This window comes from Schistocerca serialis, chromosome 1 (genome assembly GCF_023864345.2).
Source record: "Schistocerca serialis cubense isolate TAMUIC-IGC-003099 chromosome 1, iqSchSeri2.2, whole genome shotgun sequence".
Classification (NCBI taxonomy): domain Eukaryota; kingdom Metazoa; phylum Arthropoda; class Insecta; order Orthoptera; family Acrididae; genus Schistocerca; species Schistocerca serialis.
The window spans coordinates 354,960,980-354,982,115 of NC_064638.1; the positions used below are offsets into that span (position 1 = coordinate 354,960,980).

The 21,136-nt window shown below is 37.3% G+C and overlaps 1 protein-coding gene across 2 annotated transcripts in view; it reads left to right on the plus strand.

Moving 5' to 3' along the window:
- Nucleotides 1-21,136, plus strand: part of LOC126470099 (cholinesterase) — a 186,229-nt gene that overhangs the window by 109,759 nt on the left and 55,334 nt on the right. For both annotated transcript variants that reach the window (XM_050097670.1, XM_050097679.1), the window contains exons 3-7: nucleotides 11,540-11,686; nucleotides 16,341-16,494; nucleotides 16,904-17,115; nucleotides 17,485-17,655; nucleotides 17,733-17,934. In XM_050097670.1, coding sequence (XP_049953627.1) covers nucleotides 11,540-11,686; nucleotides 16,341-16,494; nucleotides 16,904-17,115; nucleotides 17,485-17,655; nucleotides 17,733-17,934 — 886 coding nt within the window. The remainder of the gene's footprint in view (nucleotides 1-11,539; nucleotides 11,687-16,340; nucleotides 16,495-16,903; nucleotides 17,116-17,484; nucleotides 17,656-17,732; nucleotides 17,935-21,136) is intronic.

The following is a 21,136-nucleotide window of genomic DNA, read 5'->3' on the forward strand; positions in this document are numbered from 1 at the left end:
TAAGACCTGACATTCCACTGTATTTGATGAGTTCCAACTTAATTTCACCCACCCCAGCCATTTTATTGCGCTGCAATCTATTGACCATTTTCTCCACTTCCTCAAATGTGATCCTATTTCCATCATCATTCCTATCCCATTGTACATCGAAATCTGAAACATTACTGATCGTATTTTCACCTACATTGAGCAACTCTTCAAAATATTCCTTCCATCTGCCCAAGGCATCAACAGGATTCAACAGGAGTTTTCCTGACCTGTCCAAAATACGTGTCATTTCCTTCCTGTCATTAATTTAAATTAGTAATTGATTTTTTCAGAGATTATAGAGATCCATACCGCGAGTGAATTTCAGAATTTTAAAGTGATTTTCCTACGAGACAGAAATGTTAAACTTCATACTTATTTTGACATAGATATTGACAAAATTGCAGAAAAATTCCATTTCCCGAAGCTGATGCCCGGCAAGCGCAATGCGATACCAAACTCTGGAACAGTTAGGGCTATCTCAAGCCAGCACTATAAACAATCTGTAAACACGGTAACACTGTAACGATGTTCGCACCCTTCTAGCACCTTGGGAGCGATAATTGCGACGCGCTAGTGCATTCAGTTCTTAGCAGAAACGATTGGCAATCTCCTCGTTCATACTGTAGCTGAGTGTTAAATTGCATTTTGTTTCATTTATAATACCAAATTTACAAAACAAGTGAAGACACTAGAACCATGTTATTCTTTGCCTTCCAGGAAGACTCTGACACACAAACAGTTAAATTATCGTTGTCTCAAAATTAGATTAGTTATTGGCAATATGCTGCCACCAAATATGTCACACTGACTGCTGACGTGTGAACCAACATAAGTACACAAGGGTTTTTGACAGTATCAGCGCACTTCATTGTCTTGAGCAGCAGAAGCTGCATTCTGCTGTTCTGGCCACTGTGCACATCACTGATCAGCACACTTCTGAAAACGTTACCAAGAGTGTTAAAATAATTGTTTCTGGATGGGGAATAGGTGACAGTGTTTTCTCTTGTCACTGACAACACTAGTCTTATGGTGGCTGTAGCAAGGAAAATGAATGTCGTTCATTCGAGATGTGCTACTCACAAATTTAATTTATTAATGTCAGATGTGTTCAGCCATTCTGAATCAGCGACACCGAGCTCCTTGAGACAGAAATGTCCAAAATCATCAAGTTTTTAAAAAGCAGTAAGGTAGCCACTACTGAAGTGGTAGACTCACAAGTTTGGTGGAACAAAAGCAGTTAAAGCTGGAACAGGAGATGCACAGCAGGTGGCACTCTACTGTTCTTCTGATGTAGTGCCAAGTGTTGGTCAAAGATGCCCTCACAATGACATTTTCATGTGTTACCTGTGAATTTCTTATGACAAATGAGGGAGGGGGATATTTTAAAAAGCTACTTTCCTCTACTGGAACCCCTGTTCGAGTTAACAGAAGAACTGTGTAGGGAACAGTTCACAACAGCCTCTGTTGTAGTCCTGCTAGTTCAAGCATGCCAAAGAACATTGACAGAGAACTCCAACGGCTAAGGTGGGTTGACATTTAGAAAACATCTACTAGAGGCCCTGTCAAAAAGGCAGCTTATGAGGACAGCACCGGCTTCTGTGCCAAAGCACTATTTTGGCCCTTCTGTTCAAAAACTGTGGTTTCAGGTGTCTGAAAGTGCTGAAAACCTTATGAGTGAGATCATACTGGGGATTAGCCAAATTCCAAACAATGGCAGAGTTGTGGTTGACAGTTTAGTGACTCAAGCTGAAGATTATCTATCACAAATTAAGAAGAAGAAAATGATCTGGACGCTTTTCATCGAACAGAAAAACAAAAATGAGTCAGAATCAGTGGAATTTACAAAGGTGCAAGAGGACATGCCGGTCTCCGTGTCCAAAAAGCTTCTGCATATAGAGGAGAAGCATGATCCACCGATTTTTTGGAAGAAGTATCACGAGTGTAAGCCATCTCCATCTCAGCTGCCGTATTTGTGTGTTCCAGCCACTCAGACTGAAAAAGTATGTAATTAAAATCACTCATACTCAGAGACTGAATGAAAACATTCATATAACAGTCACAACTGACAGAGACTTGTCAGTTGGTTTTCTTGCATTGAATGAAACCATTCAAATCTTATGAGTGGGTGAAAATGTTTGTATAAACCACTTTAACCTGGTGAGTGAGTGAAAATGTTCATACAGCTGACTTGGCTGCAGAGACTAGTTATATTCAGTCGTATCATTCAATTGGAAAAACTGATTAAACAAAAAAGGACAAATTGACTGACCAGTCAGTTGCTAAAAATAGTCATTTGTCCCATCACTAGAGGCAGTAAAGACTGATAAGTGTGAGAACAGGTTAACAGCTCACACATCCAAGTTGTTGACAATAATAATATACAGAAAAATGAAAAAGAACATTTAAGATCTATTGGATGACGATAATTTGATGGATCAGAGCAATACTATCATAACTAACATTTTAACTTTACAGTACAACAAATAGAAAGTTTCAGTATTTCCCAGAAATCAACCTGGAAACGTGCACTTACAAATGCTGCTTAGAATGTCCTGTTGTTCCATTGTTATGAAGTACTTTATACCAAAAAATGTCCCAGAAGTTAATTTAGAGATGGAGTTATTTATAAAGGTATTGATGCCTGACATTAATCTTGTTTGCAGTCATATTTCACTGAAATTGGACTACATCAGCATGTGGCTACAAATGTGAATATCATATTTTATAAATTCAGTTGGCAGTAATAATGCCTTTATGACATTTCTTATTTCCAGAGCTTTCTACCACGTGAATATGATAATATGTAAGCACAAAACAATGACAAAGAATAGTGACCAGGAAAAACAATAAAGCTGTATGTTATAATTAACACTGAAAAAGCATGTGGCAAGTCTTCTACAGTATAAAACCTTAAAACTTGTGCATTGAATCAGTTATGTTGTAGTTTGAGTAATTTTCATATTTAAAAGACACCATCCATGGTTCTTTGTCTCTCACGATTATTACTCTGGTAATCAGCCTCTCTTTTCTTTCTCCATTTTCAGCTTTAGTACAGTTTCGGACCTTCAGTGAAGTTCCTTTGAAATCCAAAAAGATTCTTCTGTGACATCTCATATACATCATATCTTTTACCACTTTGTGCTGCTGAGGTACATAAATGGTTTTCATTTCTCCCCCCCCCCCCCCCCCCCCCCTCTCTCTCTCTCCTCTCAGTAATACTGTGCATGTTGTCTCCTTCATTCTGGGTGTACCCATTCTCAATAACAATAATAATAATAATAATTCATTGGTAATTGATTCAGTTTGTAGAGTACTCACACTGTACTGTTACACAGTTACATGTTTTGGTTCTGACCACAGCAACTGTCAAAAAAAAAAAAAAAAAAAAAATCTTGTTGCCATTCTCACCTGGCTGCTTTATGAATTTTGTAGACACAGGTAACTACGCCCATGCTTCCCTCTGCATCCAAATTTTCTCATAGCGCATGAAGACCCAAAATCACTTACCTTGGTACAAAAAGGGGGTCCAGTATTCAGGAACACATGTTTTCAATAAATTCTCTTCTGCATTCCTGTGTCATAGCCAGATTGTAGGTGCTCAGCTTTCTTTTGCAATAGAGCAAACATACTTCACAATGCAGAGTGTGGAGAACCTCCTGAAAATCAAAACAGCTACATAGAAATGTACTGTCAGTTTGCACCTTCAATTTGTCTGCACCTTTCCTGTGTCTGCACCTTTCCTGCTCCAGCCATGTATTTGTTTTTCAGATATCTTTGTATTTTTTCTTCTAAAGAAGTCTTATTTTCTGGTTCAGCGTTCTTGTAGGGCTCCCACTCTTCACATACATCCTTTTTAGGTTTGAAAAAGCCAAGGTTGTATTCTGTTTTGAAAACTTTTTCATACATCCTAGCTCATGCATGTTCCTTCCCCTCCTCTTGGCACTTCCAAATGTACATTTTATATATCTTTCGAATACTGACGGTGCTATCTAGATATTATCATAAACTATCCTTTCTAATGGACTCTGACTCTACTCTATCAAATGAATCTATATGATTTCTTATCCCTTCCATAATGTCATATAATGTTAGTGTGCTTGCCATATTTGCTCTCACTCATTAACCTTCTGGACTAGGTTTCCCTAAAGTTGTTTTTACACACTGATCAGTAATACCAAATGTATGCAAGAACATTTTGCATTCTTTTCAAGGATAAATGAATACTGTAATGTGGAATGACTACTCTTGTGTAGTGTGCCTTCATGTCTTGTGTTTTCTGATAAAGAATCTGGTTGCAGAAGATCATCATTTCGTGCTTTCTCTAAATCTTTTTGCAACATTTATATGGCATGGCTCCTTTTATGCTTACAACCAAAAGACAAAATGCAAGCTAGGTTATGCTATAAGCATAACCTGATTCATTGATTGTTACCACAATATCTTTAATATTATCATTCAAAGACAGTGATCATACTTACACCTCTGATTGCTGGGTGATATTAGATAATAAACACAACACAAAGTAGATAAAAAGCTTCAAACACCACCTGCTGCTTCAATCAACTCTTTTCCCATGCTTCACAATGACAGAAGTGTTCAATGATACCAACATAACTGTGCCATGATACACAAACTTTATTTGTTTATTCAAGGAAACAAAATCATAAATCATTTAAGATAAATCTGGTTAGTAAAATGGTGAATGTCCTTTCAGACTATGATGCACAAATTTTAATGCTAGAAGGCTTTTGTACTCAAACAAATGTCACATATAATTGCAAACTATGTGGGAAATTCAATCCAATGGCAATAGGGAGCTTTTTAAACATCGTTAAGGAACGAGAGTGGCAGGATGTTTATAGTGTCAATAACACAGATGACAAATATAATGCTTTCCCTAACACATTTCTTGTGCTCTTGGAGAGTTGCTTTCCATTAGAACATTCTAAACAGGGTACTAGCAGTAAAAGGCAGCCTTGATGTCTGACTAGTGGGATAAGGATATCATGTAGAACGAAGCGGGAATTATATCGAAATGTTAGAAGTAGTCACAATTAAGCTACAGTAGCCCATTACAAACAGTACTGTAAGGTGCTTAAAATGTTATTAGGAAGGCAAAGAGTATGTGGTACACAAATAGAATAGCTAATCCACAGGATAAAATTAAAACCATATGGTCAGTTGTGAAGGAAGTGTCTGGTCAGTAGCACAAAGTCAACAATATAGTCAGTTCGTAGTAATAATATTTCTGTTACTGATAAATCAAATATATGTATAGTGTTTAACAATTGTTTTCTGAGTATTGCTGGTGAATTAAATAAAACTTTAGTTTCTAGGGGGAATCGTATAACATTCTTGGCAAATGCCTTTCTGCTATTGATGTTTGAAATACTCCTCTGTGATACAGATAAGGGGGAGATTGAGTCAATAATTAAATCACTGAAGACTAAGGACTCTCATGGATATGATGGAGTGCCTAGCAGAATATTAAAGTACTGTGTTACACATGTTAGCCTTGTATTTAGCCATATTTGTAATTTTTCCTTTAGGAATGGTCAGTTTCCAGAATGATTAAAGTACTCAGTAGTAAAGCCACTTTATAAAAAAGGAGCAAGAGATAATGTAGACAATTTTAGACCTATTTCTATGCCATCATTTTTTGCTAAAGTTATTGAAAAGGCTTTGTATGTAAGGATAATTGATCATTTTCTACCACACAATTTCCTATCAAATGTACAGTTCGGCTTTAGAAGTCATTTAACAACTGAAAATGCTATATTCTCTTTTCTGTGTGAGGAAGTGGATGGATTAAACAAAAGGTTTTGAACGCTAAACGTGGTGTCACCGCCAGACACCACACTTGCTAGGTGGTAGCCTTTAAATCGGCCGCGGTCCATTAGTATACGTCGGACCCGCGTGTTGCCACTATCAGTGATTGCAGACCGAACGCCGCCACACGGCAGGTCTAGTCTAGAGACACTCCCTAGCACTCGCCCCAGTTGTACAGTCGACTTTGCTAGCGATGGTTCACTGTCTACATACGCTCTCATTTGCAGAGACGACAGTTTAGCATAGCCTTCAGCTACGTCATTTGCTACGACCTAGCAAGGCGCCATATTCAGTTACTACGACTGTATTCTGAACAGATAATATTGTGAATCATGTACCATCAAGAGCGACGTTCATCATTAATGAATTAAAGTTAAGTATCAAACTAATTATGTCCGCTTTCTGAATTCTAATTCCTTGTCATGTTCCAGACCTCACGTCAGTATAGTTCTTCCCTCTTCACGCCAGCCTGAGTGAGCTAAAACGCATGCATTTCGGCCTCCACTAGTAACACAGTGTTGGCTCTTCTGCCAACACTAAGCATATTTTTTTATTTAACTAAGGCATTTGATTGTGTTGATCACAAAATATTGCTCCAGAAGTTGGACCATTGTGGAATATGGAGAGTAGCGCACAATTGGTTCACCTCTTACTTTAGCAATAGACAGCAAAGGGTCATTGTTCACAGTGTTGAGAATGGATATGATGTGGGGTCTGAGTGAGGTACGGTCAAATGGGGCGGGGGGGGGGGGGGGGGGGGTGCCCCAGGGATCAGTGTTGGGGCTTCTCCTGTTCCTTATTTATAAAATGATATACGCTCTAGTATTACAGGTAACTCTAAAATATTTCTGTTTACTGATGACACTAGCTTGGTAGTAAAGGATGTCGTGGTCAACATTGGCTCGGTTTCAAATAGTGCAGTTCATTTGAATGGTATCTGAAGTAAGCGATCGTTCAATACGAAAATTAGTCTACTTTGCTAATTTTCATTTGCATATGTTGTATGGTTTTCTATTTTGGGGTAACTCTTCCCGTTCTAAAAGAATACTTTTGGCTCAGAAACGGGCGGTTCAGGCAATAAGTGGTGCAAGTTCACAAACCTCTTGTCGACCCCTGTTCACTAGTCTGGGTATTTTGACATTGGCTTCTAAATATATATATTCTTTACTGTCATTTCTTATTAACAGTATCAGCTTATTCCTAAGAACAAGCAGCTTTCACTCAGTTAATATTCAGCAGAAATCAAACCTGCATTCGGATCGGACTTCCTTGGCTCTTGTGCAGAAAGGTGTGCAGTATACTGGTGCATCCATTTCCAATAAGCTATCACAAGAATTCAAGAATCTTAGCAGTAATCCATGTGCTTTCAAATCTTAACTGAAGAGTTCCCTCATGGGCCATTCCTGTCAAGGAGTCCTTGACAAATTAAGCTGATTCTTGTTGTAGTGTTGATTGCATTTACTTAAACTTATGACATGACTTTTTTGGGTTCATAAACATTTTATTTTTATCTGTTATTACTTTTACATTGTAATTTCATGTACTGACATCTTCCATGACCCTGGTGATTTGCTCCTCAGTTTGGTCCTACGGAACTTGACGTGTAAATAAATAAATAAAAATAAAAGACTTCACTATCTGCCAAAGATATGAATGCAAAAGGAGCATAACAGCAGTTGTGATAGTGTTACACTGAAAATATTTAGAATTTGTTGTTATGGTGCTTTGGACATCATCTTTGTATGATGGATCAGCAAGCAGAGCAGTTACAATTTTATTTCACAGACAAAACATTAGTTTGTGGCACTGTAACTTCATTTTCGCCCAAAGTGTAGTTACAATAGTATTGTTCTGAACTGTCAAACTTTAGCTTTAGGATAGTTAAAGACATCACAGAGGCAGTTGTGTGACATTGTGCTTGAAAAACGAAGTTATATAAGACAGGGATGTTCAATCTATACTGCAAAGAAGCAATGATGGAAATAAAGGAAAGTTTCAGGACTGGGATTAAAATTCAGGGTAAAATGACATTGCTGTCCTCAGTGAAAATGAGGATGAACTGCAGGACCTGTTAAATGGAACTGATAGTCCAATGAGCACACACTATGAATTCAAAGTAAACCACAGCAAGACAAAATAATGAGGTGGAGCAGATATTTTGATGTCAGTTTAGGTGGTCAGTTTCCAGAACAATTAAAGTGAAAATCACTGACATCAAAATTGAGAATCATGAAGTAGATGAAATGAAGGAATGCTGCTACATATAACAAAGCAGGGAATATAAAACAATCAGAGAAGCACAGAAAAAGTAGGCGTTCATTACTAAAACAGTCTACTGGATCAAACATAAGACATAATTTGAGGGTGAAGTTTCTGAGAATATATACATCTGGAGCACAGCATTGTTCAGAAGTAAATCTTAAACTGTACGAAAACCAAAAAAGAACAGAATAGAAACATTTGGGATTGGTGATACAGAAGTGTGCTTAAAATCAAGTGGACTGATAAGATAAGAAATATGAGTTTCTCTGCAGAATCAGTGCAGAAAGGAATGCATGGAAAACTCTGACTAAAAGAAGGGACAGTACAATAGGACATGTATTAATACAACAGCAAATAACTTTCGTGGTACCAGATTGAGTTTTAGGGGTAAAAATTGTAGATAAAGATAAAGATCGAAATAGAGCCAACAAATAATTGAGGACTTTGAGTAGAACTGTTACGCTGAGATGAAGGAGTTGGCTCAGGAGAGGAAGTCATGGTGGACCACATGAAAACAGTCAGAAGAAAAGTATGAATTGTTGGAAATAAATCATCTGTATTGAAATAACAGTATTTGGATAAATATATCTATGTGGTTCATGTGTTCACCATACTCCAACCTATCCTCCTAGACACTCTTCTGCATACTGGAGCACCAGCCATCTTGTAATTTTAGCCAGTTTCTTGTTTGCCTTAACAGTAAACATTGTATTGGTTAAAGTACTGAAACATTTCTTTCTACCATGCTACACACACATGCACAGTCAGCACTATAGCAGCCATGTAAATCTAATGAAGGAGCAAGTTACATTCTGCGCCAGTTCTATGATGCTCCATACTGTAACAATAGCTGCCAACAAGCCACTGTTAATTGTTGATGGAGGATATTAAGGATGAATAAATTTCTCCAATATATTCTGTAATGCTCCATATAGTTTGTATCAGTCAAACATAGTGATCAACCCACTTTCAAATTCACGCAAACCAGAGTTTGGAGAATATTTTGTCCTATGAACTAATATGTTAACCTGCTGGAATATCTCATCATAGAATATGTGCTTGCAAACATGTGTGTTTTTTTGTATTTGTGTGAGTGTGTGTGTGTGTGTGTGTGTGTGTGTGTGTGTGTGTGTGAGAGAGAGAGAGAGAGAGAGAGAGAGAGAGAGAGAGAGAGAGAGAGAGAGGGGGGGGGGGGGGGACAATGATCTGCAAACATGTTTGTGAGCAATGAGCTATAAACACTATCCAAACAGTCTTTCACAATGACCTCTATAACCTGAACAGTATGAAAGTTCACTTGATGCAGGAGTACAATATGCAGAGACACTAGTGCTTATTGACATACAGGAGTCATTATTTCATACAGATTTGAACCAGATCCAAACAACAGGTCACTGAGTTTCAATCCTCTCTTAAAAAAGACAGTAATTTGAAACTGATGATCTGCCTTGTGTACTCTTACCTTAATAAAGGCATTCTGGCGAGTCTCTCGTAAACTAGCCACTAGCTTCTGATACTGTAGGATAAGTGTTAGGTTACTCGTCCATTAACTTCTGGAGTCACATTCCTGTCCATGGTGGACAGTATTACTTTCTGTACAGCAGGTGTTTCGCATATGACGTGCTTGTTCACAGCTCCAGTAGTGTCCTCTGTCCACCGGACACCCATTCTCATGTTACCTTCAATATCATTACATTGTCACTGTGATGTTAAAAGCACCCATGTCTGTCATCATTGAATGTAAAGTAACAATAAAGACTGAACTTCACATTATAAAGCCCTTTCATTAAGCCCTTGCAAATGCATGTTGTCTTGCTACTGTATTTAGTAAATCACATATACAGTGTACTTAGTGTGGAGAAAGGGATGTAAGTTGTTGCAGATTTGCTATGTATCCTTCAAGGAACTCATGCCTTGCTTTTGTTTCAGACTAAATACATACTTTGAACTGTAGATTTCCTACAAGATTCTGGCTTCAATTCAGTTGTTCACTCAACTGGCAAGGGGAAAAAAATATTTTTATGTGATATCTCTTCAGATATGTCACTGGCTAATTGAAAAGGGTCTAGTAAAGGTCTAAGTTAATTTATCCGTAAATTTTGTTGTCCCATCTATACTATTCACAGGTGGAGTACAGCAAGAAAAGATATTGCATAATATTGTGCCACCTGTGCTTAATCTCTATACTTACAGAACAATATACACTAATGTAGACACAGTAATTCTCAGAGAAAAAAGAATTAATGAAATGTAACACTCAAACACAAATGATGAGAAAACCAATGCAGTTTGTAAATTATATACAAGGTTTTCTGAATGTCATCCAACAGATGAGAATGGTTTTTAAAGCAGTCTGTATTGTAGTTATTAACAGTATTCTGATTATGCTTCTCCAAATATAAAAGACAGCCAGTTATTGTTCGCTAGTGAACTGAATGTTAACGAGGTTGACTACTTGATGTTGGGAGAGAAAAAAAGAGAGCGAGCACAACATTTTATGGGACAAGGCCAACAGCATAAAAACTGCACTGAATATATTCTATTTTGACATATTCATCAGATCTGCTTTACGTGTTTCTTGATTTTAGAATGCCAAAATCTAAAAATATAATCAGTGTACTTGTGCAACTTACAACTTACAACTTGATACCTATTTGGTTAACAGAACTTTTATATTTTAAGTTTCAATTCTAAATGCAGCACATGACCTATGAAAGCCCATTATTTATTGCAGTATGCAGAAAGAAGCCACTTTTATCCTAGCTAGAACTGATTCTCAAAATAAATAAAAAATAAAGAGTAATTTGTTTCATCTGTTTCATGTTGTGCTCTATTCTGCGATCTTACTTCCCCTTCCCCCAAAACATGCACAGACGCACATGTGGTGAAAGTGTGCTCTTCTGGTATTATTACAGTCTATGTTCAGTATTATCTCTTACCATTCCATGAGAATGAAACAGAACAAATATTATCTGTGACACTGTTTGAAAGTCTTTTATTTTTCTATTCACAGTGGCTGGTGGATATTTTCTGAAGATATTAGCAGATTACTTGTCAATAACTGTTTCTTGTGTTTAACACTATTTTCACTCCATGGCACATAAACTAAAAATGTTGAATTGTTCAAGCATCAATGATGATTTATTCAGGACCACTGTATTTGATTATCAGAGCTTGTTGAAGTATTTTTATGGATGGTTAAGAGTTGTTGATTTACCAACTTTTACATTACAGGACCAAAATTTTCTCTGTAATAAATATAAGATTTTTTTATCTTAGATTAGTATACTATCTCAGTTATATATTCTGAATATTAAGTTTCTTTGTAGTGGCGTCTACAGAGATTATGGTGTAACAAACTTCTCTCACCACAGGATATTTCATGAAGTTACTAACTTGATGTTATAATTTTTGGCAGCCACCAAGAGCACATCGAGGCTGGCAACTTATACAAGCTGTGGACTTTGGCCCTGCTTGCCCACAGCCAATACAGTACATAGGAGCAACAAAAGGAATTCGCGACATGGATGAAGACTGCCTGTACTTAAATATATATTCACCAACAGTAAGTTAACCACTTGTCTCCAGAGCATACAAGATAAACATATGAATTTTGTTTTTGTATTCACCTGCAAGACATAGAAAGTTTAGGTACTAGGATAAGTTAACAATCTCTGCAGAGACTCAAATTTCCTCGAACATATTTTCAGGTGAAATACAATTTTTTGTCATCATCACCTTCTGTTTTAGACCTTGAGATGCACCAACTTTGTCCTCCCTGAAAAAATTAACTTTTCGCTCTCAGGCGAGTTGCAGCTACAGTGTTTTGCCTGAGCCCTACCTACTGATACAAATCATGGAGTTTCTTTGAGTGAATTGGGCATTTATGTAGATTCTTGAGTAATACAGAGTGCTGCCAGTGTTTACTTGGGTGCAAGGCAAAGAAAGAAACGCACCTTCTCAAACTGAGTACCTTAGCTCCATGCATTGTGTTTAACTTTGAGAGTCATTGTCAGTAGGGATGGGAAGTTAATTGCAACTGATAAATTAAATTATTTCAGTTTTTTCACTTTGGTTTTAGAGTCTGTTGAGTGTTGACTTGTTGTCTATGACATGATTAAGGAAAGAAGTCCAACTGCCTCCTAGTACTCATTGTACAACACAGGCACAAGTCAGAACATATCATGTCAACCATGTTCTGTTTATGACTGCTCCCAAAACAGGGCCGTAATAACAGTAGTGGCTCTTAAGTAGTTTGGTGAAGTATTGTGTTGAGTGCATCAGGTCAGAAATAAATAATGTAATGTAAGGTATTTCTCTATAATGTCACTAAACCTTGTTACTTTTATCGTAATTTATACCATATCTGCTGATCAGTATGAGGTATGTGAACCTGTGAGTTGTCAGCAGTGGACAGAAATGGGTAAACATTTCCCCCTTTCACATTCCCTCATCGCTCAGTGACAATGTCATCCTTTCTCTGTTCCTCGCCCACCTATGAATCACTTGAAAATTAACCATGTGTCTCTGAAAGACAATCACCTAAGTATTCTGGTAGTCTACTTCCCATTTTGTTACAAAGTTCAAAAAATGAACAGCAAAAATAAGTATATAGTTGACTATGTTTTACTGAAACTAAAGTAAAAACATTCATTATTTCACAGACACTAGTTTTGGCAGCATGCAAAAAGCCATAGAACAAGCAATAGGATTCATACAAATAGTTTTGACAGTAAAATGAATAGTTACATACATAAAACAAAGTGTCAGTATATCAGATAAATTTCAGAGACTTCAAATGTTTGCTGGAAAATTGGAGTGCAAAAATTCTTAAGCTCTTTGAGCAGTTCTCCACAACACAGAACTCAATTTTTTAATACTTCAACATTTCATTTCTTTGTCAGATGTAGTGAGCACTGATATGCTAACAATCAGGAGATCCAAATATGCTCAATGGTTATGAAATTTCAGTTATAAAAGAAACTTCTGCAGCCCTTATGCTGAGTTATGGAAGAAATCAGTGATCAAAATTATGTAACAGATAGCAAAGTAATACCCTTTATTTATTTGTTGTGAAGAAAGTTAATAGACGCAGATATTTTGACACCAGAATGTAAAAATCTCAGAGAGAATCTCCAAGATCAATACCAAAGACGCATTCAGAATACTGAGAAGACCAAACTGTTGGCATTGTGCATGATTCTAGATCCTTGCTTCAGGTGGCTCCATTATCAAGATACCTTGGTGATAACTATGGCCATTAGCACATTATATGTCATGTTCAGAAGATGCAGACACAGACAGTAGCCCATGTCAAAGAATCACAAGTACGGTTACCAGCTACTGCAGAATATGAGATGTGTAACACTCATGAGACATTTGTTTCAATACAGCAGTAGCACAGTAACAACAAACAGCCAGGATGTAGTCTCTAATTCATCTTACACCAAAACGTAATCCACTGAAAAAATGATTCCCTTTTGCAATTCTGGAAAGACAATGAGGCAATGTATGCTTTTCTGCATAGTTTGTCTTGCAAATATCTGGGAATAGTAGCTTCCTCCATACCTTCTGAAAAGACTGTTTCCTAAGCATAGGACTTAGTAACAGATTGCCGTTAGAGACTCAGTGGAAAAAGGTTACAAATTAGTGTTCATCTGTTCACTTCCTGAAAAAACTGGTGCTTGTAAGCATGTTCACTATATCATCTGTGATAAAAATTAATTAGCTTTACTAATAAATGTTGAATGGGTGTATATTTCTGCTAAAAATAAAAAAAATGATAATTATGTAATTGGCAAAACTGAGCAACTACTGTTAGTTATGGCTTGAAAAGCATAAACATGATGGTATCACTTTTTCTTAGAATAAGCCTTTTTACCACAAAAAAATTATTTTAGGGGAATGCTTAATAGACCTAAAAATAAAGACATAAAATAATGACCTATCAATAACTGGTTATCAGGATACAGTTAATCAACATGATTAATCAATTAATTTAAGTCATCAAAAAGGCCAATTAATCATTTCTTACTCATCATTATCGATCCTGAGTTGTCAGTTGTCCTTCTCTCTGATAGTTTTACAAATTCACCCCTGGGAATTCCACAGTAATAAATGCAGAATTTTTCAGTCTTCCTGTTTTGTCTTGCATAAGCTATTTTGGATACCATCTGACAGTCTTATATATGTATATATTTTGCAATTTAATACAACGTTACGGTTGTTTCTCACATTCTAGCTCCCAAAATCTCCAATCTTTGCAATCTTCTGCCTGAAAATTTCTCTCTGACATAGCTCATCTGATTCTCTTTTTCCGTGTTATTTTCAGGGATCCTCTTCTTCTCATATCAGCTGGAATCCATTCCATCATCTTCTTAGGGCATCTGTCCGCACCCGAGTAGTATACACTCCCATACCATTTCAACCGTTTTGCTTCGGCTGTATCCACTGCAGTTGCATTTCTCAACCCTTTGTTCCTTTGAGGCATACCAGAGTTGTGATTCAAACTTTCGCAAGACACCTACATTTGATCTTTTTCCTAGAGACAAATAAAGCAACCACATAAAGTATGTACATACAATACATTTTTTAAATTATGGAACAACTATATGAAACAAATTTTAAAAATTTGTTATGTGAGACTCTTGAATAGGAGCAATTATTTTTTATTCTAGAAATTTTATTTTTGGAAGATTAGAAGTCATTAAAAGTCTCACAACACACCTGACATGTATTTGCAACACACCAGTGTCTCTTTCAGAGACTGTGATCATGTATGCGTGAGTTGTGTTTGCGTGAGTGTGTGCGTGTGTGTGTATGATGTCTAATTCTGACAAAAGTCTAGATGGCCAAAAGCTAATTGTGTGACAGTCTTTTTGTTGTGCCTTTGCGACTCAGCATCTTTGCTATGTGGTGAGCAGCAATTATTCTTTTCATTGTATTGTACACATCCGCAGCTTTGCACATAACAGAGATTTCTGCCCATCTGCTAACCCTCAGCAGGAAATACATTCAAAAGAACATTGTTCATGAATGTTAAGCACAGTTCCAAGTAACTTCTCTGACATTTGATAAGGATGTATGAAACATGAATAGATGTCAGCCAGTGATAAAATGTGAAAGTGCACTTAATGCTTAAAGCAAATGTTCTTTCATTATGAAGAGAAGTCATGATTATCTCTTTTTTGTTATTTTCATTAGATATCACTTGCAAAGTATCTCTCCACAGGCAAAACTGTCACTAGGGAGTACTAATGGACAAACTGAAGGATGTGCTTCAGGGGCGATTCTAGAAGTCGGTCATGGGAGGGGGAATGGAATATCACTTAACTAAAGGAGAGTTTGGGTCCTCTGTGGACAAATTGCTAAAATTTAGTGTTGCTTAAAGTAGTTTTTGGTAACTGTTTTGGAGTTCAGGGTAAAAAATGTGTTTTAATAAATAATAAGACACCTATTTTAAGTTAAATGATATTTATTGGTTTATATAGTAAGCTATTTTCCACTCTTATTCTTTTGTTAAAATGTGTTTGAAATACATTGTAACCTATATTGCTAAATAATTATTAAAAAAAGATTGAATCTGTTGGAGTAATATATTCACTGATTTCTGAAGTCATTTTATCCAGTGTAATATGATACTCCATGAGGGGGGGAGGGGGGGGGCTATAGCCCCCATAGCCCCCTCCCCCCCTTGCCACTGCCCCTGATGTGCTTACAGCTTAAAGGTCAGACATTGCCAAGAAGGAAGTTCTGTTCCATCACAATAACACATCATCACACATATCGTTTGATTTTTGCAGTAAAACTGTGTGACAGTTGCATCAAAACACTTCTGTATCTGCCATATCCATCAGAAGGCTGGCTAGATGACGTTTATGTCAAATAATACAGCTGAAGCTTTGATGGACACTTGTTTTGTGTTGTTGGATAACTTTGATTTTATTGATGGTATTGAAAAGTGAAATGTTATCCACAGAAATGTATTAATCTAAGGATGAATTTGTTGAAACCTTATAAGAAAAAAAAAAAAACATATCTTATATAAATCTTGAGTTTCTTTATCAGCCTGAGAAGTTTTTTAAGGTTTCTTGCAATTCTTATGGCTGTTTTCCTCACTTGAATGTCATGTAGTTCACTCATTGTTACATGTAAATATTACTGTACTTTCCACTGAGTTCCAGCACAACCAGTAATAAGATTTTCTGTTCTGGTTCCAGACAGCATCAGGGAGAGCACAGCCTTTTCCTGTTATGGTTTATATACATGGTGGAGATTTTACCAGTGGTGCCTCAAACTTATTTCCCGCTCATATGATGGCTGGTTTTTATGAAGTGGTTGTAGTGACTATAAATTACAGACTGGGAGCTTTAGGTGAGACAATCTTAAATATTTAATTCAGACTGTAAGTTAATAATTTTACTAACCACCTGATGTGTTTTAGTGTTACATTTAGTACATAATTGGGTTTTACTGGTTATGTAATTGCCCTTTTTCTCTTATTGTGTCTATATTCCTTCTTTTTAATGCTATCCCTTTGTGGGGAAAACAGCATTTTGCATTAGACATAGAAGTTGTATATAGTTTGGTGGAGCAGTAATGAGAGAAGTAGTACAGACAAACTGAACTGGCAGAAGATCTATTATTCATCTGACAAAGAATCATATCTGTTCCACAGAACTTTCATAAGAAGCCTACATTAACATTTGTTTTTACCTACAAGTCAATTCTTGCAACAAAGCAACTTGAAACATAACATAACATTTATGTTTTCTGTTTAAAGGTTTCTTGAGCACAGGAGATGAAAACTCACCTGGGAACTATGGTATCCTAGACCAAGCAATGGCCCTAAATTGGATAAATGACAATATCAGGTTCTTCAATGGAGATTCTAAATCAATCACTCTGTTTGGGCCTGGAGCAGGGGCAGCATCAGCAGGATTGCTTATGGTGGCACCCCGCACAAGAAACCTAGTCAGCAAAGTGATCGCACAGGTAACCAATCTTAGTTAGTACCTTAAGTCAGCTTTATGTAGGCAAGTGTCCATTCAAAGAATTGCTTGTGAGGTAATGTTTTTCACATAACATTGTCTGCCAGTTTCCTGACCTTATTGGTATTATTTATCTTGGCCTGAACTATACAAGAAGTTAATAGTCCATTACAGTGGACCAAAAGTAAAACATTCATCTTTTAAAATCAGTAACCCATATCATACTTCGTATTGTGGCAAGAAAGAACTTATAAAATTATTTAAAATCATTGCACACCTAGCATATTACCCATGAATTTTTAAATGTGTCTTCTGTTGGTATCAACGCTGTAATATGTATTAAGATTGAAAATGAGTTTTTTTTTTTAAATAGAGTGGCTCTGCATTGGCTGACTGGGTATTCACCATAGACAAATACAGAGCACAAAACACAAGCCGAGTATATGCTCAGCACATAGGATGCAGCATTGAAACATCATGGAAACTGGTCAATTGTTTGAAACAGGGGCGTTCCTATATTGATCTTGGAAACAGCAAGTTCCAGGTAAAATGCAGCTTGTTATTCAGAAAAAAAGTGAATTTTCTTTCAGTGGTCTAAAAAGAATTCTCTATTTTTTTTAGCCTCAGGTTGGTACCTTCCCTTGGGCTCCGGTATTGGATACTAATTTTACTATGCCTGGTGACAGCTGGTATGAGGGTTGGAAAGAAAGAGATTGGAGATTTCTCTCAGAAACACCTGAGTCTTTAATCAAAAGAGGTGAATTCAATAAAGGTTTAAGCTACATGACTGGTGTTACAACCCAAGAAGCAGCATACATGATATGTAAGTGAACCAATACGACATTTTGTAGTAAGCCCAAAATACTATAACCAAAAACAGACTAACAGTACACAATAGAGAAGAATAGCAAATAAATGCACTTTACTGAAATTTGGAAAAATGAAACAACATTCTTCAAAACACAAATAACAAAGTACCTCAAAGATGAACTTTTAAAATAGGTTTTCTTCTTCATCAGGAGCAAAGGACAATGGTCATGAGGAGGGAACTGCTAAGTGTTGAGAAAATCTATATACATTCTGTTCCGATGCAGAAGCAACACTACACTGAGAATTGCATTGAGGCTTTTGTTTAATATCCATAATCGATACACCTGACACTGAGGTTGTGATAACTAAACAAATTTTTGTGTCACAATAGGAACTCATTAGTATTGCTGTGGGTAAGGCTTATATGCCACATAAAATAATGAACACAAAATTTAAGTATATAGGATTACCTTTGTGTTTCTAGCTACATAAAAACCCATTTGTAAACAATATAGGATAACTAGACAGTGAGAGTAACTCCAAAGATAAACTTTGAAGCAATGGTAATACACACTACAGTCAATTACTGGATCAATTATTTACACAGGCTCCCTCCCCCACCCCCACCTCTCTCTCCCCACCCCACACCAGCCCCAGCCCTTAATAGTGCAGAGCACCTGGAGTGTAGAAGAATTTAAAGTTTATATTTACTGGCTGGCTCTTTTGCAGGCTGTTGGCGGCAGTGATCAGTGATTGCCATCATGGGTGTGGCTGCTGGCGAATGGAGTGGGGGGGGGGGGGGGGTAACCATAGGTCCACAGGTCAGGTGTGCATGAATGTCTCTGCACTTGGTGATACTTGTAGCATTGATGTGTTATCTGCTAAGAATGAATGTACGACCCACACTGCCTTGACTCGAAATAGAGACCTTTATGATTTTGCAAGATCTCTGAGATGTAGTCTCCCCATTGCAACACCAGAAAGAGCTGGTGTACAGTGGTTGGAGTGGTCATGTTTGCTCATGGGTGTGACAGAGTGTGAACATTGTTAAAAGCAGCTTGGCAGAGCTTTAACAAACTGTAGGGCCTTGGTTTCTGCTGGGAGACATCACACCAATGTGTTAACTTGGTGCCTGACAATGGGATCTGGGTGAGTCACAGTCCTGTGGAAGAGTTGGCCAATAAATGCTGTAGTCATATATTTGCATTCTCAGTGGTGGTGAGTTCTTTATAGTCCATGGTTTTTGCCAAACCACAGGTGCAGGAAAAGTAATTGGAATTGTTTTTTACTGCCTCTTATATGTGTTGCACATCCATTGGGATCTGGGTGATGCACTCATGTCTGAACTACCATGGAGCACACTTATCACTGTTGTTGTAGAGAGCAGATGCTGTTGGTTTGTGCTTAGGGTGAGCTTTAATGTGGGGACAGAAATATTTAACAGCTTCATTAAATTGCAAGCAGTTCTCTTTAATACATGCTCCACCACTACTATGCTAGTTACTACTTTTTGGCAAAAAATCCTACAGTTACCAATTTTAGTTGACCTGTTGATGCAGGACTGCACCAATTGCTGCTGACTAGCACCTGTGACTTGTCAGCAGTGTAGATGGCACTGAGTGAGCGAGGAGCACTGCACTAGTTTGGCTCGCCTGAAGTTCATGGTTTTGTGCATTACAGTGCTTGCTGTCTGAAATGCCTGTGATACCAGCAAACATTAATTAAGTTGCCTCCAGGGTGCTTGTAATTTTGGAGTTGTTGCACTGTGGTGTGTCAGAATCACATCTGTTTAATATGTCCTTTCCGTTGCTAGTGTGACCAAACTTATCCTGCCAGCACCTCAGCTGTGGTGCATAAACTCTGGAGCTCTTTGGATATGCTCAGCAGGTGTAGGTCATGATAGCAACACACTCTGCTGTTTTCTCTTTGGGTATGTTCAGCGTCTGCCAGATGTAGTCAGCTGATGACATCATGGCAACTGATTTTGGCATCTGCAGTGTGGTGTGTATACTATCGACCACTTGTTTATTGGTTGATCTTTGTGCACTAGCACTGCTACTTGCACTTGTGCTTGTGATGGTAGTTGCTATTGCCAAATATGTAACAACACATCACCCGAAACTGTAAATGTGTTTATCATACCTTATAGGGGCTGCCAAGATTCTGAAGGGGTTTTGTTTTGTCATTTTGTTTTTCTAGATAAATCATGTGTTTCAGTTTGGCCGGGCAATTTGATGCAGCGAGCAATTAATTCAGCTTTTAAAGCAATGCAAAGATTATGAAGTGGTGGTTGCACAAAAATGTCCAGCGCCAATGCTATCATCCGCTGGTCTCAATTGCTGATGACTAGCATAAATTGCTCACAATCTCTGGTAACTTGCTGGTGCAAAAAATATTTTCCCTGACTGTGAATCAAATTTGTGGTTGGTTCGGAATAAGTGTCAGGGCTCATAACTGCAAACAAAGCATGGAAGAACTGCTTGAACCAGTGGATGGACATTTGCTCCTGAGTGTGGGTGCAGTGCAGAAGAAATCATCAGAACAGTCAACATTCTCAAATCTGGCATCATTTTACCTTCTCGCATAGTGGAAAGATCAAATGCACTGTAGTGTGTAGTTCTTATTTTCATTTCATTTGTTGAATCAACACGGGGCTTTGTACTGTTTTAAAATACCAGTTCGTTGCATTGTACTGTGTTCACTTTTTGCATTGCAAGAAGAGAGAGCTCCAAATCTTTTATGGCAAATTTATTGAATCTCATTCTTGATGGCACGCCACTGATTGTGAGTGTCTTTCATTTTTGTGGCACTGTATTTAGCTGTCTCCAAAATAAATTATCCACACTTTATAATTGTTTCTGTAGTGTCAGGGTCACCAGTTGTATGGTAAGGCTTATACAACACACAAAATAATGTACTCATATTTAAGGGCACAGAATTTACTTCTAACTACACAAATACCAGGTTGTAAATGGCATAGGATAACTTGACACTGAGAGTAACTTCAGAGATACGATTTGTACCAGTCATACCACACACTACAGTCAGTTGTTGGATCAGTTATTCCCACATCACTTCATAGGGGAAAAAGTACTGTATCTCCTTGGTAAAATGCCTTTTACCCTTTTATCTTGGCAGTAAACCACTAACTATGATTAAATATATCCTGACAGTTATTAGGAGCCCATTTTGTGTACAAACTAAGATTATTAAGG